The sequence below is a fragment of the Balaenoptera physalus genome (genome assembly GCF_965194825.1).
Source record: "Balaenoptera physalus genome assembly, chromosome: 1".
Taxonomy (NCBI): Eukaryota; Metazoa; Chordata; class Mammalia; order Artiodactyla; family Balaenopteridae; genus Balaenoptera; species Balaenoptera physalus.
Genome location: NC_138882.1, coordinates 39,390,370 through 39,409,124, shown reverse-complemented (window position 1 = coordinate 39,409,124; position 18,755 = coordinate 39,390,370). Strand labels below are relative to the sequence as shown.

Genomic DNA, 18,755 nt, shown 5'->3' with positions numbered 1-18,755 from the left:
TTCCTTAAGGGCTGCTCAAGTTTTCTGCTAAATACAGCAGGCATAATATGCTTCATATCTGAGTTTGAGACCAAAACCCCAGATATTTCCCAGTTGTATGGTTCTTGATTTTCCTAAGTGTCCAAAGTCTTCATGAAATTCTCTTAGAACAATGAGATAGCAATCTTGGAAGAAAAAAAGTGTCTTTATTCTTGTACTAGGTAGGAGAGTACTTGATACAGTATGTTATGGTGGTCAAGCAACTGTGTCTGCATCAACTGATCCTGGATTTGTATCCCAGCTCTTACACTTGGGTAAACTTGGGCATGTTAATGTACCTCTCTAAGCTGCTGCTTTTTCAAAATTAATTAATTAAACAGATAAGTAAGTAATAAAATCAAAATATTTCTGTGAAGATAAAATTAAATTCTATACAAAGACTTCAGCAGAGCCTGAAACACAATAAACATAAATTTTACTGTAGCCACATTAATAAACATCCCTCTGGCTGGAGGGCTCCTTTACCATGGGGCCTTCCCACCATGCTATCCTCCAGATTTCCATTATACTCTATAACAGTGAAGGTTTCTTCCCTGGGCTCCAAAGTTGACAGCCATGTTGGGCCTAGTCTTCAGAAATAGCTTTGAGTTTTCCATTTCCTTAAAGAGATTACCTCACAAAGTACAAACACACTTGCCTCCCTCATTAGGGACAGTTTCCTAGGAGATGTACCTTGTTGGTAAGCTTAAACTTATGGCAAATACAGATGTTCTAGTCAGTTTAAACCACCCATTATTGCCCTCAGGTAATATGATTATTGTCAGTCCATTTGTGACTCTATGTAATGCTCCCTAAATGTATCTGAGACTGAGTTCCTATAGGCTTTGCTAACAGAAACCTGTAAAGTGTCAGGTCCCATTAACTGTCAGATTGCCATTAGCATTATTCCTCCACTTCCCAGACATGCCTCAACCCCTAGCAATGGACACAGGCCATGTTCGATTTATAGTGTATCTCTCTTATTTAGTTGCTTGGTTACTGAATAGTTCTTTTTAAAAGCACTGACCTGTTCTCTGGTTACAAACACTTAGAGCCTCAGTTTTGCTGCTAATGAACTGTATGATCTTAGTAAAGTTGCACGTCTCTAGGTGTCAGTTTTGTAATCAGTCAATTAAGGATATCTTTAATGTCTATGATTTAATTTCTATCATTCCACTACTAGACAAGTATCTCAGACAAAAAAAAATTATGAAAGATATATATAGATTTACCATGGAAAACACAGCAATCCCACCAGCTTATTTTAAGACTGGAAGTGTATAAAAATAGGTTTTTAGGACCACTGTGTACGGCTGTGTAGGCTGTGCACTGCAATAAGTACCTGGCTGAGGGGGTGCTTAAGTACAGTGTGCGTTGGGTCCGCCAAAGCTTACACCTGGAGGAAGGAATGCCTTTTTCTTCTTACATAGGTGGTATCTGCTAACTGAACTATATTCTCATGATGAACTGTCTGCTCAAAGGTGGTACTGCTTTCTAATTCATCCACCCAGCAGGCTATGCCTTTACCTAAATTGCACAAAGACATCTCATTTTACAGGTCACAGGTAGCCTGGAAAAGTAGCACTATAAAAGAATTCTACACTACTAGTAACAATTGATCTCATCACATAAAAAGATCTCCAAAACACAAAGATGCAGGAAAAGTCTTCAAGATCAATTTCTCCCCAAATTGGTCATACTTAGAGTGCAGACACACATACACACACACATACACAATAAAGAATTCTTCAGAGGAGAAATGTTCACGAACAAAAACCTGAAGTCAAAGAAAAGGCTTATCAAAAATCTAAATAAACCATGTAATATAAATAACTTGTACTATTTTAAGACTAAAAATTTTTATGTCAAAGGCATCTGGAAAACACAGACACAATTTTTTTATACTTACCCTCTTCACACAGAAATTGTGAAAATCAATAGAACAATATAAAGCAGTTAAAATACACTTAAAGAAAATATAAACAAAGAATTTATTACTCTTAAGTATTATTTTAAAAGTAACATTTAAATAAAAGGAATAAAGAAATGTGTTTTAATGACCCTAATTTTAAGAAAACATCAAAATCAATAGCATGGAGCTTGTGAAGCAGCCATAGAAAGAGAGTGGCAAGTGTCTGTGTGTGTATATATATGGGTTACATGTACCCTAAGACATAAGTGATGCTGGAAATTATTTTTAATAGCATTTAAAATTAACTCACCAAAAAAAATAACATCATATGATTTTTAGTAATATAGCTATGCTACCATATGTAAATATAGCTTGGTAATCTCTATGGTGAACTGAGAATGAAAAGCTATAAATAACAGAGACATTCTAATAATTTTACACTGTTTGTTCTTTATATAAAATCTAATAGGCTTCTCCTGTCTAATATAAAAATGGAAAGTACTAAATAGCATGAATGGAATTTCAAAGGTTGTTCTATCTTACCAACTTAAACAAGATATCACAACCTACTATTTAACTCTTAGGCCTTTTTAAAATAAGAGGGTTATCAGAAAATCTGCTTAATTTTAAGAACAACAGAGTAAAATAAATTAAAATTGTGAACAAAGAAATTTGATAAATTATTTTAATGTTTATTTTTCCTAGAAGAATTTCTTATAGATATTATCCCCTTTTGTATTCCAAAAAATGGAAGATTAACATGGCCACCTAGAGGAGAAAATATGATCAACAAATAGAGGCCATAATATTTTCTTACTTTTTCTACAGTATCTGTATTTCAGATTTATAATATATAAACTGCTATAAAGGGCCCAACTGAAGGGGTTAATTATGAATGAAAGAGACTTAGGGAGGACACTAAAGCAGCAGTGATGACCAAACAGAAGCTAAAGCATCATTCATTTTTGCAGGGGACTTGACAAGTACAGCCTTTATAAACTTACTGTGTGACCTTAGGTTAAAAATTACTTAATTGATCTAAAATCTCCTCTCACTTCTGTAAAATGGAAATAATCTTATCTACCACAATGTGTTGCAGTGAAGCCTAAGTATAACAACGTGTACAGAAACTAACAGAGTCAGGCACATAGCAGGAGCTCAATGAATGGTAGTTCTCCCTACTTGATCAGAAAGTTCTCTTGCACTGGTCCTCCTAATCCCTATCCAGGCCCTCCCTGACCCTCTCTACTCTTGTAGATATTTCCAATATTGGCTGTTCCAAAGCTTCTCTACTGGAATTATTCAGAGTTTGAGAAATGGGGTAATAGTTCTTTACCAGCCCTAATGAGGTAACAATATGTCATGTAAAAAATGTACATTTAAAAATATTTTTCCTTCTACCTTATAATTCCCTTTAGTCACCTCAACCCACATTAGTCAAGTGTGACCTTCATAAACCTGCAGAACAGTATGCAGAATAAAGGGTCAGAGCAGTAAAGAGAAGCATAACCTACTCTACCGATCCCTTTCCTTGTACCTCAGGAGAATGAACCAAATCCTATAAGAGAACTATACTCAGTAGCCCTCTTAGGTGACCGGACTTGAAGTGAGCAGTACTTCTCCTGAGTCAACTATGCAGAGGCACAACCACCTGGCAGAGACTCAAATGTGTATTAGAAGCAAATCCCCATCCTTCCCAAATATATACCAGAGGAGGGTTACTATTGTTGAGTTGGAGGGAGAAGGTGAACCCCTTCAACTACCTCTCTTTCTTGACTCTGAAAGTTGATAGAGAACAAGTGGTATGAAAGTGCAGGCAGCAAATGTACACTCTCTTCCACTTATTCTCTCCTAACCACCTTCAATCTCATGTATGATTCTACACTATTAAAATGTACACTGAAAGTAACTGATCATCTTCTACTGGACAAAGGGGCTTGTCTGAATTCTCATCCTCCCCAGTCTCTCTGTGGTGTAGCATTCAAAACTCTCCTTCCGTGTCTGACGAAATGCAACATTCTCCCGATTCCCCACTTTATGGTTGTTACTTTCTCTTCTCTGTTTAAGTGACATCCTTAATTCTCTGTTAATGAAAGGAAATGACTCTTATCTTTTCTCTCCATACATTCTTCCTCAACAATTTAATACCTTCCCTTGATTCCTATTCTCTAAGTATATACAATCTGAAAAAACCTTCTCCCAAACTCCATTCATGATTTCAAGATCCACAGCCATTTCCAGTTGCCTAAATATTCTGCCTTACCATATACACAAAACCACTTTTATCTTCCACCCCAATCCACCATCCAAGAAAAAAATATCCCTCTCTGGATTTCTTATTTATGTTAATGACCTCATCATTTTCATAGTCATACTTGCTGGAAACTAGTGTCATCTTTGACACTTCCTTCCTTCTTTCTAATGTTCCAAATACATTTAGTTCCTAAATCCAGTAAATTGCACCTCTGTAATGTCTCTCCTATCCTCCTATATTCCTCTTGCCACTATTTTAATGCAGATTTTTACCATTTCCCACATAGATGACTCCAAAGACCTTCTTAATTGGTGTCTTTTCCTATAGCCTTCCTGTTGCTACATTACTCTTTCTAAAGCACATCCCTGGTCATGGTTCCTTGGTGAAAAACTTCTAGTGAGTTTTCACTGGTTAACAAATTAAATCCAAACTTCTACTCAGTGAGGCACTCCAGGCTTTAGACCTCATCTCTTTCTTTTTTATTTTACATATATATATATGTGTGTGTGTATATATCTATGTGTGTATATACTGATATACACTAGATATATTGATATACTAATACATATACATATATATACTTATATACACACATACACACACACACACACCTATGTTAGAGCCAAGAGGACTTTTCTCTTGTCCTGAAATAGTCCCTACATTTTACCACTGCGTACTCTGGCATTTATGAACTTCCCTCTATCTCAAATACCTCTGCTTATTCTTTTCAACTTTATACCCATTCTTCAAAGCTGAACCCAAATGTCATTTTCATGGAAGTTCTCTCACATCTTCCCCAATGGATGGTAATTCACTCCCTTCCTTAAAACCTTTTAGCATTTTATACATACTTCTGCATCTTTGCCTGTGGGCATGTTCAGAACTTACTATCACTTGAAATTGCTTTTCTCTAAAATCTGGAGCTCTGAAATCTCCCTCTCTAATCAAGTTTTCCTGTTCTTCCCTGACTCCACTGATGGCTGTGAGTATATTTTGCGCTCACAGCAATCTTTGATTTTTCAATTAGCAATAACCTATGATACAAAAAACTATCCTCCTAGTCTACTGTTATCTTACATTATCACTTGATCATCTCCCCATCCTAAATCCCAATGACAGTATTTTAACAACAACAAGGATATCCATCTCTACCTGGATATTCCACAGACACCTCAAATTCAGTATGACTGAAACTAAATTATCTCCCTCCCACAAACTTACTTCTCTTATGCTTTCTAGACAAATTAAACAATCTTAATTCCTTACTCACTGCATATGTTCAGTTACTCACCAGGATATACTGAGACCATCCCTCAATCTACAAATTCTTTGTCCCTCAGTTAACACTGCTAATGAGGATCTCATCACTGTTTATCTAACCAGTCCTTTTGCCTCCAGTAGTTCCTACCTCCAATTCATCTTCTATTACAGTAGTTAAATAATCTTTCTTAAACACACTGACCTAAAAGTGTCACACTATCCAGCTTAAAAACCTTCCAGGGTTCTACATTCCCTGTAAGACAACATCCAAACTCCTGAGCATGGCATTCAGCACAGATCCTAGGTTAAAGACACTGACACACACTGTCTTCTGCTTTCCTGCAATCACTATTACATGGTGGTTGAACAGTTCTCCCTCAAGTCTAGTTCACCTATCCTGTGAAGACTGCATCATACATCAAACTTCCCCTTTCGCCGCCTCCCAAACAAAGTCTCAGTCCTCCTCTGTATTTCTACATTACGTTGTTCATGTAACTAGCAGACCTCTTAACACACTACATTACACATGTACTCACTGGTCATCCTCCTCTAGTCTGTGGGCTCTTTAAAACAAGCTTGTTTTTATTCATCTTTACATCCACAGGATCTAGTATGGCACATAAAAAACTTTCAACAAATGTTTATGAAATAAATAATTTCAGAATGCCTAAAATCAATCTACCCTGGGTAGATTGGTCATTGATTAATCATTTATCATTGATCAATCATTGATTGATCATTGATTAATCATTTATCAAATCATTTACGGTACAAATGGTAGAAAAGTACAAGTGGGTCCTAAATATATAGGTGAAATGAAATGAGAGAGTGATTCCAGAGGTGAGGGCAGGAACAGAAGAGCCACTGAGATTACGCTTCTCTCTTCACCCTTTTCCCCACAGATTGTTGAGCCACGCGAGAATAATAGGACTACAAGGAAGAAACAATCAAGCCAGCAGACAGGCAGAAGAAGGAGTGAGCAGGGAAAAATAAAACCCTCAACTGAAGTTGCAGAAAGGGAAGTGTCTAGGGTCACAGACTACACACTCAGGGCTTGCTCATAGCTACTCACTATCATCACTATCACTGCTTCACCACCCATAACTACGACTACCATTTACTGATCATTTACCTATCACGTACCAGACACTATGCTAAAAACACCACACATACCATTTAATGTTCATGACAACCCTATCAGCAAGGTATTATTCACACTTAGAGACAATGAAACAAACCTAGAAACTATCAAGTACACTGCCCATTAAGTACACTGCCCATTAATATAGTACACTGCCCATTAAGTACACTGCCCATTAATATAGTAAGTCACAGGGCCAGAATGTGAACAAGGATCAGGCTTCAAGACCCATTCTCTTTCTGCTCTACTATTCATGAACCAGAGTTTACATAAGTTGGGGACTGGCTTTACTGCTTTTGCATTATTTAGTTATCTTTGTAAGCACATGTCTTATTTTCTCTAGTACTAAGAAAGGTATTTTTGAGGGTAGAGTCCATGTCTAATATTTTTTATTTCTTTCGTAGCATCTCATAATGAGTCTTCCATATTTGATTAATTTCTTACTGTACCTATGTACTAGCAGAAATAAAAGGGAGGTATATTAATCTTTAGTTAGCATGAAGCCAAATACAAAAATTTAACTCCTTTGACAACTGTATGTGCCAGAGTAAGTCATCAATAGTAATAGGCCCCAAAACACAAACCACAGCTACAATATTAAAGTTAGTTTGTGTTTAATATAATAACAAAAATGCTATTTAAAATATATTGCTCTTTTCTTCATATCTGGGCATAAATATAATAATTACTAGGAGTAGTCACACATTGTATCAAGCACTCAAACAACTTACTTAGATGTGGAAATAAAAATGCTTTAGGTAATGGTAAAACCTTTTTTATTTCTCTTTTAGAAAGATATAAAAACACTTGAGAGTGGACCTGTATCTTCTGCATAGGTTGAGTTCTAATGTCAATGTCAGCACATGAGGCAAAAATCAACAGGGGACAAAAAAATCCTTGAAAATTCATTAAATTTCCCTTAAAGTCTCGTACAATACAGTACCGGCTCTCAATAAATCTATCTCAGACAGTTTTTCCTCCTACATGGAAGAGATCACCACTCCTTCTGCTTCATGCCACATGAAGTATCTGGCTCATGTTAGGGCCCATACTGAATGAAAAAGCATTCATTTACACACTAGAATCATATTCAACACTGTGAGATTCTTAGACCATATCAGTTCCTGTAACAGGTATTTAGGAACTGATTCCATCTGAGACAACAGCAGATTCACACTTCCCATCTCATGATTGCTAGGCATATGTTCATTATGAAAAGAGAGCTAGAATTACCACTGTATTTAAATTATTTGGTGTTTTGCTTTTGGGTGTTTTGGTTTTAGTTTTGGTTTTTGGCTTGAGCCCAAAGATTTGAATTTGAATAAATTATATTCCCAGAAATGTGACCCTACTATATATGCTATCTCTTATTTATTGTGCAACCACAGACATCTAGAGTTTTAGAAACAAATAATCAAATACTATAGTGTAAAAAAAAAAAAATACTTAACCTATCTTACCTTCATCTATTGATGCTTCGCTACTGTATCCATCATACTCTGCAGAGAGAGGGCTATATTTCTGTCTTGTTTCCCAAGTATAGCTCTTTTGTCTAGAATCTGCCAATGGTAGTCTGGAATTTTGTGTTCTGGATAAGGCCTCATGATATTTACCCAGGGCTTCATCTTCACTTTCAGAGGATGAACCATGCTCATCTTTGTCAATGTAGGAATTATCTATTTGGAACGACACGGAGAGCAGATCAAAATATAACGCAATAAAATGTAGCGAATTTGCTATAGTTACATACATGTTACATGCTTATATATGTATCATATATATTCATACACACACAAATATATATAAAAACATATATATACACATCACACAATCTGAATTTTCAGCTTTAGAAAAATATTTTTTCATTTAAGAAGCCCAAGCTTTAGATTTTTATGTTTTAATAGAAAGAACTGACTTGTATATTTGAATTATATAAGTAATATTAGTCATAGGGATTTTCCAACCACGGTACAGGTAAACAGAGTAATAGGGCTCTCCATCTTACACAATTTTTTTTAAAGCATCAGTAGCACACAAAGGAAGTTATAAGTATTGCCAATACATATGGACCTGATTCAAATAATTCATGCTACAAGAGACATTTTTGGTTATCATCTTAGTCAAAATTTTCGTAACTGATGACACTCAGTGTTAGAAGCAGAACAAAGAAATGGACAGACATACACTATTGATGGAATTATAAGTGGTACAACTTTTCTAGAGAGCAATCTGGCTATACATATCAAACTTTCTAATCTGCATAGTCTTTGACCCATTTCTAGGAATTTACCAATTCCATTTCTAAGAATTCAGCCTAAGAAAATAATTAGCAAGTGAGCAATGATATGTATTTGAGACAATTTACTGTACTGTGTTTAACAGCAAAGGAAAACAAAAATAAAATATAAGCTAAATGTCCATTGCTGAGCCTTGGTTAAGTAAATTATGATACATCTATGAAATGATATACTACACAGTCATTAAAAATGAGGAGGTGAACTTACAAGTACACACAGGGAAAGAATAGCTACCACATCATGTTAAGAGAAAAGAGAAACTTTTCTCATGTTAAGAGAAAAGAGAAGAAAAGAGATTAACATATGTATGCCTACATGCAACATATACACACATACGTGCAGTATAAGTTTACACGTACATACAAAAACGTCTGGAAGCATATACACCAAGCTTAACACATTATCTGTGAAAGGTAGACTTACTATGAAAATTTTACTTAAATATACCCAAATTTCAAATAAATTTTTCAGAAGGTAAATTAATTAATTTTATATTATTTTAAAAAGCACTAGTTATTACCATTTTTTTAAGGTAAAAATTTTGAAACTGCATCATGTTGAGATTCATTTAGACCACGATGCAACCTTCTCAGAATTATAAAACAACTCTAGAAGGATAAAGAGACCATAGCAGTCAGAATTTATTAGTTCAGTCTAGATATTTCTCTCATTATACTCAGCTAAGATCATCTGCACTAGAGGAATCAAGGTTTGAAATTCAGGTGGGGAGACACAGAACGAGTAATTTTAAAATATGGGATAGAAATTGAATGTTTAGAGTTAGAAGTAAGGGAGCTTGGACGTCACTAGTCTAAGTCCCGCTTTTTAATTCAGCAAAATAAAACCATCAAAGGGTAAAACTATGACTAATGTTATATTCTGCACTGTCCAATTTAGTAGTCACCAACCACATGCAGCTATTTAAACTAAGTAGAAATAATAAAATTTAAAATCTAGTTCTCCAGTGCTACTAACCACGTTTCAAGTGCTCAATAGCTACCTGCGGACAGCGGTTACTGTTTGGAGCAATATAGCTATGTAGAACTTTTCCATCATTGCAGAAAGTTCTATTGGACAGTGCTGAGATGGCAGATCTAGTCTAGAACCTAGGCATTCTGACTCCCAGCGTTTAGCACTTGTGGGATACCATGGTGGTGGTCTTAAGGCAGCAGAAGAGCTCCGAGGAGGGTAACTAGAAATTCACCTACTACAAAATATTACCTAAAGTAGCCCTGCATTCAGGAACAGAGAAGGAAACTCTTCCTCCTCTTATTATACCTTATAAGCTCTGTCACAACCTAGGACACAGGTACTAGCAACATTATAGTTCAGCTAATGAAGGGACAATCCATATGGGTCAAATGATTTTCAAAACGATTTTAGAACATAACATGTTTCAGTTTAGTACTGACTGTAATCTAGAATACTTCAGAAATATTTGATTTCTTTTAGGCAGCAGCATGTTTCTTAATAAAAACAAATCAAAACAAAATTTTAAATTCTGTATTGCTACCTGCAGTATTTATTACTAGCATCCATTCTACTGTTATTTTATGAATAAAATAATATGTAAACTATTCTACTTAATTTTATTTCTCTTTTAATTTTTGCTACTTCAAGTAATAAGGCTACCAAAACTAAACCAAGGCTACCAAAAAAGCACTGAATCTGACATTCAAAAAACTGCTACAAGAATAGACTTCAAAATGGAGGTATTTCCAAAAATTGGCATTCCTTTTTAATTAGCTCATCCATCCTGGATCAGCCTCTATTATATCATTTAAAAAACATTCATATAATTGATAAATAGCAGACCCTATTATGCACAAAGTCATGTAGCAGAACTGAAACAGTCTTCTTCATTTCTACTGCTAGTCAGTATTTTGGTTATTTTATAAGAATGTAAATATACACAAAAATTCTGCATGTATCTTTTATAAATAAAAGCCATTGTAATTCTGGCCTTGTGATCAGATCAGCAATTAATGAAAATGACTAAGGGATAGCCAGGTGTAATAACTAGCGATATGAAGCAATTCTGCAACCAAAACCAAGTAACTGTCAGCTAATTGTTTTAAAAATTGTCACAAATATTGTGGATGAAAACTATAACTGCTTAGTTGGAATCTTAATTCTATATAGAGAACTCATGAATAATAATAGATTGTTCATGTATACACATTGGAAACATGTAAGTCATATAAAACTTAATGTATGGCTAAATGAATAGATACATATCCTGAAGCATGTTATTCAATAAGATAAAAATCTATTGCTCTCAAGGAAAAACATAAAACATTTGGTACATTCTTACTAGGAAAGATGTGAAGAGCAACACGGTATAACGGGCTTAAGGGTTGGTTACAAAAATATAAAATTTTTAAATCTAACTATAGCACACCAAATAAATTCCAATTAAAGTATGCACACTACTTAAGAAAACCACAGAATTTCTGGTTGTAAAATAAATGGGTAAGTAAAATTAAGGCCCTTAAAATTGGCCAAATAATGCAGGGACCAGGGGCAGTAACTGAATTAGAGGTATACAAATAACATGAATGCTTTTGAAATGACTGTGAGAAAAAACTGCATGACTTTAAAAATGTCTCCCAGTAAGAGGATTCAAGAAAGTCTTAAATTAGATGTACAGATGTGTATAGAAAAATTTAGAAATTTGGATGTTTTCCTAATGTAAAAAATCAAGAGAAAATTTTATCACTCAAACTCACATTAGGAGACCTCACCTTTTTCTGGTATTATCTCAGAATATTTTTCATCTTTACTCTTTGCTGTTTCTTTTTTGGCAGAAATGGCTTCGTTTTTCTTTGTTTTTATGTCTCCTTTCACTTTGTAGTATTTTGTTGGATTTATTTGTTCTTTGATTTTTCCATAACACTTACCTTTAGAATTAGTTGATGCTGCTGGATGCATGTCTTCTTTCTTAATGGATTTCTGTATCATATGTCTATTGCTTTCCAAAATACCTTTTGGAGAACATTCATTTCCTGAACACTTATTCCCTTTGGATCCTTTACTTTTAATATGTTTTTCAGCCTTCTTTAAATAATTTTCTTGCATTTCTTGAAATCTTACCTCCTTTAGGTCATGCTTACCATTATTGGAAATTCCTAATCCATATTTTCTACATCTGTCAGTACTTTCAAGTTCTTGACAAGTAGATCCAGCCCTTGCATTCTGCTTGCTAACTGATATCCCACCATCACTCATCTGGCCTTTCAAAGAAGAATCACCAGCAGTATCGGTTTCTTGATATTTTGATTGCGTCTGTTGCCTCTTATTAATATGTTTAAATACTCCTTCTTCATTCATTCCTTGATCTTGTTTTTGTGAAACTGAAGTATTATAGCTATTTATTCGATTTGCTTGGTGCTCTAAATTGAATTGTGTTTTCTGACAATTAGTGTTTTTGGAGACTTCTGGTAACGTGGTATTTTCTCGTTTAGAAGTATCTACAGCTTCTGTTGCTGCAGGGCTTTCCTCTTCTGGGCGAAAGCCACTTATCATACTTGTTACCTGTTCAGCAACCGAGTCAGTGAAAGCATAGCTGACTTCCCCCACAGCAGTGGTCAAATCTTCCACAGCATTACTGATTGTGTCCACCAGAGAGGACACTGAAGGCAGATTCTGCTGAAAATTTTTGAAAAACGCCATTTTCTAATTCCTTGTTCCTAAAAGGTGCAATAATGGAATTTTCTCTTCTCAAAAAATCAACCACTTTCAAGTCTGAATTTAACATTTACTTAAATGGTGCTATTCATTAGCTCAATATCAGTATTTCACATTGTATCTTTTAATTTTTCTGTAAATGCTTATGCAATGGAAGAAATATGTTGAAGTAAAGACGCTTCAAAAAAAAAATCAAACCACTTGGTTTAAACGTAATGACTTTTTTCCCACTCCACAGCTATCATAACAGCAGCAAGACAATATTTTCCCCTCAAATACTATTGAGTTTTTATTCTATACCTGCAAGAAGAAGTATAAAAAGGATTTTTATTATGTACTTTTTAGTTTATTTATTAATAGTCTATGTATGGGAACTACCCTATCTTATTAACAAAGTACCAATATCATTTCAAAATAAAAAATATATTAAGGGTTTCCCCTATATATTCCCCTAAATATATACTTGTTTACATATCTAAACAATTTTGCATCGAGGTTAGAATAGGGAAGAGCAGAGGGTGAACATTTGCAGAGTTGCTATTACATGTAAGGCATTGTGATTTACAAATTTTATCTTACTTGATCTTACAATAACTCTAGGAGGTAAATATTATTATTCTTATTTAATAAGTGAATAAGAAACAGTCTCAGAAAAATTAATAAGGTCCCCGAGACCTTTCCAATGGATCCTCAAGGTCAAAACCATTTTTACAATAAGAGTAAGAGGATATGTAACTTTTCACTTTCATTCACTCACAAATGAGCACTTGGATTTTCCAGAGGCCATATGACAGACTGAATGCAGAAGCAGATGTGAGAATCCAGTTGCTTCTTTCTTCTGTGCCAGTCATTAAAGAGATTTGCAATGTAAAACAATGTCACTCTTCTCACCAAACTTTTTTCATTTTGGTTTTAGAAAATATACAGTTTTTAAAATGAATACATTTATATTAACATGTAATAGGCTTATTGTTGGGTTTTTAAAAATAAATCGATAAAAAATATTTTAAAATTTTCTTAGCCTATAACTTCTAATTTGGTACATACCAACAGCTATAACTCACATAAACAAAAGCTCTTTGGGGTCCTCAATAATTTTTAAGAGTGTAAAGGGATAAGACCAAAGAAAAACCAGAAATGCTAAAACACAGAATTACTGGAGGTTGCTAAAAGAGGTATCTTTAACCAGTTCATTCTACACAAATGATGAAAAAACAGGACTGAAGTGACGTATGAGAAACATTAAACTAGATCAAACCAAAACCACATAAAGTACTATAGTTTCCTAATGCAAAAGCTGCACGATGTAATTCAATAATAAGATTTTCATAAACAATGAGGCTATCACTTTTTAAGTTATCAGAAATAAGAGAAAAGCGTCTCTTCAACATTTATACATGGACAAGAAAAGCAAGGTTTCTCTTCTATTGTTCCTTAAAATTCTTCTCAATTAATGTCTTACTTTTACAATTTTCAACTTGCTCCGGCTATCACTTACATAAGCCAGTCTTTGGAAATAGCAAATAAAGAACTCTTGTAATGATTTTAAAATATAAAATTTTTTCATAAGAGAAAGAACAGTTTCACAGCCCTCATCTTTCCTGCTATCTAGTAACACTAAGTCATATAATATGCCTGTGGTGCCAAGGGAGGGAGAAGAACACTAATTTTCATAATCACACTTTATACACTAAGTTACCAGGGAAAACCACCTTCTCCAAACAATAAAATTATCCATCACTGAGAATTCAACAGCACGTAAAGGTAAAGGGTGAATACTTTCAAAAGCCTTCTAGGGACACGGGAAAAAAGCTCTCTAGAGAACTATTTGGACAATGGATTAAAGCATAAAATGTAATAAGATATGTCCTTCTTCTTAAAGCATATCTGTTCATATAATAGGCTCAAAAGCATACCTTATATTTGAAAAATAAAAATGTCATTAAATGATGGTATACAATTCATCATTATGCACTATGATAGCAATTCATGGGCAATAAAAAGATAACTGAACATAATTTACTGAATACATCTTTTACTCTCAGAATAGTGGCTCAAGGTTAGTTTACTATATGTCAAAATCAAGCTTTTTATTGTATATATATATATATATATATATATATATATATATATTTTAAAGAAAGTAATAAATAGTACAGACAGAAAGACCAAACAAGGGAAAGCAGTGATATGATACTTACAAATTTTATCTTGTGAATTCTTCTTTGTACTGTATCCTGAACCAAGATCTGGAAACCCGCCAACATTTTCAAAACAGAACTTCTTATTAATATAGAGAAAAAGGAGCAGCATCAAGATAATAAACACCCCAACAGCTGACAAAAATCCAACTGCCTCTGGAGATACTAGAGGGGAAAAAAATTCACAGCTGTAAGCATTTATTCTTCTTCAAGTTACAAACAAGAAGGAAACCCCTATACATGTGTTAGATTACTGCCTTATTTGAATTATATTTAAAAATTTTCATAGTTCACAACAGTTCAGTTTATAATAAAAACAAATTGCACAGTTTAATGAGTTGTTCAATTTATACAAGAGTATTCAAATCTTCTAAAACTTTCCCTATAAATTATGTGGGAACAATCTTAAAAGACGAGTCTATAAAAGAGGCAGTTATCATATGTTTAGTCCATTGAAAAGTATTACAAAAATTTTAAAACAAGAATTAGAAAAACTTATTTCCCCAGCACAGGTCTATCACTTAATCGAATTTATGAGAACGTATATGATTCTTCTTATCTCTAAAAGCTTCAAGGGCCTTTTTTTATTAAACAAACTCTGGACTTCTTGACATTGAAAACTGCAGCCTCTCTTCAATATTACACTCCAATCAAATGATTCCACTCACTGCCTCAGAATCAGCTATAGCATTACCACATGCCTTGTTTTTGTTTGCCCTCTTCCCCTTGCCTGGAGTGACCAAGTGTCCTCTCTACCAAATCCCATTCATTCATTCAACCAACAAATATTTTTGGAGTAGCAGCCATATACCAGGCATTATCACATACGCATTTCCTGTCTTCCTTGAACAGTCTAGTGAAGGCAGTTACAACATGGTGCAATAAAGGTTATGATTGGGGAAGAACAAGGACTATGAGAACTATAGAAATACTTAACCCAGTGTTGAAGGATCAAGTAAGCTTTTCTGAAAGTAATGGCTGCTGTGATTATATTTTCAGAATTATTAAGAATTAGCCAAGTTAACACTATTCCAGGCAGAAGAAACAGCATGTGCATATAGAGACAGGAGATCACAATATATTCCAGAAACTCCATGAAACTTTGTTATGATGAACTACCAGGTTCTCAAGAGAATCTGATCTCAAGAGAATACATGAAATCATCCAGGGAGATTTGGCAGAGTGAGAACAGACAAAACCTTCTCCAACTTCTCCAATCCTCAGCAATCTCTTTTCTTTCAACTTTTGCATTATCTCTCTACACCAGTCATTTGGAGTTAAACAGGAACTAAATTTTTCTATCACCAGTGCCTTCCATATAATACTCAAGTATTAGTTGAGAATGAATCTTAAGCCTCAAATATCCCCTACTCTTTCCTCCTCCACTGCTCAAGGAGCATCTAAAATGTCATCTCCTTGAAGATTTTTCTTTCAATCAGAAGAGCCATGACAATTTGCATCTAACTCATTTGTTAAAAATGAAGTCACCCACCAGTCAATGACGAGTGCTTTAATCTCCTAGCTTTTCATTATTCGTGAAAGCCAGGCATCCAGGTGTAGAACTGATATGACATTACAGCCTATTCAAAGCTGGCTCAATAATATTGTCACAGAGGATGGAGCAGAGAATGCTATTGTAAGGGAGGGGTGATGAGGGTGAGGGAGAAGGTGGCAGGAATGGTAGAAGTGCTACCTGAATATCAGGCTGGTGTTGAGGAACAGATCCTGCTACCAAAACCAAGAAGTTATGCCCAGACATTAGCCCTGTTTAATTGCTTTACAATGTTCCATTAGTTTCTGCTATATAACAAAGTGAATCAGCTATATGTATACATATATCCCCATATCCCCTTCCTCTTGCACCTCCCTCCCACCCTCCCTATCCCACCCCTCTAGGTGGTCAAAAAGCACCGACCTGATCTCCCTGTGCTATGCCGCTGCTTCCCACTAGCTATTTATTCTACATTTGATAGCGTATATATATGTCAGTGCTACTCTCTCACTTCTTCCCAGCTTACCCTTCCCCCTCCCCGCGTCCTCAAGTCCATTCTCTACATCTGCATCTTTATTCCTGTTCTGCCACTAGGTTCTTCAGAACCATTTTTTTTTTTTTGATTCCATATATATGTGTTAGCCTACGGTATTTGTTTTTCTCTTTCTGATTTACTTCACTCTTCATGACAGACTCTAGGTCCATCCACCTCACTACAAATAACTCAATTTCGTTTCCTTTCATGGCTGAGTAATATTCCATTGTATATATGTGCCACATCTTCTTTATCCATTCATCTGTCAATGGACACTTAGGTTGCTTCCATGTCCTAGCTATTGTAAATAGTGCTGCAATGAACATTGTGGTACACATCTCTTTTTGAATTATGGTTTTCTCAGGGTTATATGCCCAGTAGTGGGATTGCTGGGTCATATGGTAGTTCTATTTTTAGTTTTTTAAGGAACCTCCATACTGTTCTCCATAGTGGCTGTATCAATTTACATTCCCATCAACAGTGCAAGAGGGTTCCCTTTTCTCCACACCCTCTCCAGCATTTATTATTTGTAGATTTTTTGATGCTGGCCATTCTGACCAGTGTGAGGTGATACTTCATTGTAGTTTTGATTTGCATTTCTCTAATGATTAGTGATGTTGAGCATCCTTTCATGTGTTTGTTGGCAATCTGTATATCTTCTTTGGAGAAATGTCTTTCTAGGTCTTCTGCCCATTTTTGGATTGGGTTGTTCGTTTTTTTGATATTGAGCTGCATGAGCTGCTTGTATACTTTGGAGATTAATCCTTTGTCAGTTGCTTCGTTGGCAAATATTTTCTCCCATTCTGAGGGTTGTCTTTTCGTCTTGTTTATGGTTTCCTTTGCTGTGCAAAAGCTTTGAAGTTTCATTAGGTCCCATTTGTTTATTTTTGTTTTCATTTCCATTTCTCTAGGAGGTGGGTCAAAAAGGATTTTGCTGTGATTTATGTCATAGAGTGTTCTGCCTATGTTTTCCTCTAGGAGTTTGATAGTGTCTGGACTTACATTTAGATCTTTAATCCACTTTGAGTTTATTTTTGTGTATGGTGTTAGGTAGTGTTCTAATTTCATTCTTTTACACGTAGCTGTCCAGTTTTCCCAGCACCACTTATTGAAGAGGCTGTCTTATCTCCATTGTATATTCTTGCCTCCTTTATCAAAGATAGGGTGACCATATGTGCGTGGGTTTATCTCTGGGCTTTCTATCCTGTTCCATTGATCTATATTTCTGTTTTTGTGCCAGTACCATACTGTCTTGATTACTGTAGCTTTGTAGTATAGTCTAAGTCTGGGAGCCTGATTCCTCCAGCTCCGTTTTTCTTTCTCAAGATTGCTTTGGCTATTCGGGGTCTTTTGTGTTTCCGTACAAATTGTGAACTTTTTGTTCTAGTTCTGTGAAAAATGCCATTGGTAGTTTGATAGAGAAAGCACTGAATCTGTAGATTGCTTTGGGTAGTATAGTCATTTTCACAATATGGATTCTTCCAATCCAAGAACATGGTATATCTCTCCATCTGTTTGTATCATCTTTAATTTCTTTCATCAGTGTCTTATAGTTTTCAGCAGACAGGTCTTTTGTCTCCTTAGGTAGGTTTACTCCTAGGTATTTTATTCTTTCTGTTGCAGTGGTAAATGGGAGTGTTTCCTTAATTTCTCTTTCAGATTTTTCATCATTAGTGTATAGGAATGAAAGAGATTTCTGTGCATTAATTTTGTATCCTGCTACTTTACCAAATTCATTGATTGGCTCTAGTAGTTTTCTGGTAGCATCTTTAGGATTCTCTGTATAGTAGCATGTTCTCTGCAAACAGTGACAGCTTTGCTTGTTCTTTTCCAATCTGGATTCCTTTTCTTTCTTTTTCTTCTCTGATTGCTGGGGCTAAAACTTCCACAACTGCTGAGTAAGAGTGGCAAGAATGGACATCCTTGCCTTGTTCCTGATCTTAGAGGAAATGCTTTCA

At 35.1% G+C, this 18,755-nt stretch overlaps 1 protein-coding gene across 3 annotated transcripts in view; it reads right to left on the bottom strand.

Annotated features, from left to right (window-relative positions):
• The window catches only part of SYT14 (synaptotagmin 14), a 272,609-nt gene that overhangs the window by 147,483 nt on the left and 106,371 nt on the right, over positions 1-18,755 (bottom strand). For 2 of the 3 annotated variants that reach the window (XM_082464356.1, XM_082464357.1), the window contains exons 3-4: positions 14,771-14,935; positions 8,046-8,261 (exon numbers count right to left, since the gene is read on the bottom strand). In XM_082464356.1, coding sequence (XP_082320482.1) covers positions 8,046-8,261; positions 14,771-14,935 — 381 coding nt within the window. Of the gene's footprint in view, positions 1-8,045; positions 8,262-11,626; positions 14,673-14,770; positions 14,936-18,755 lie in introns of those variants that run through there. The other variant, XM_082464358.1, reaches the window with a different exon arrangement.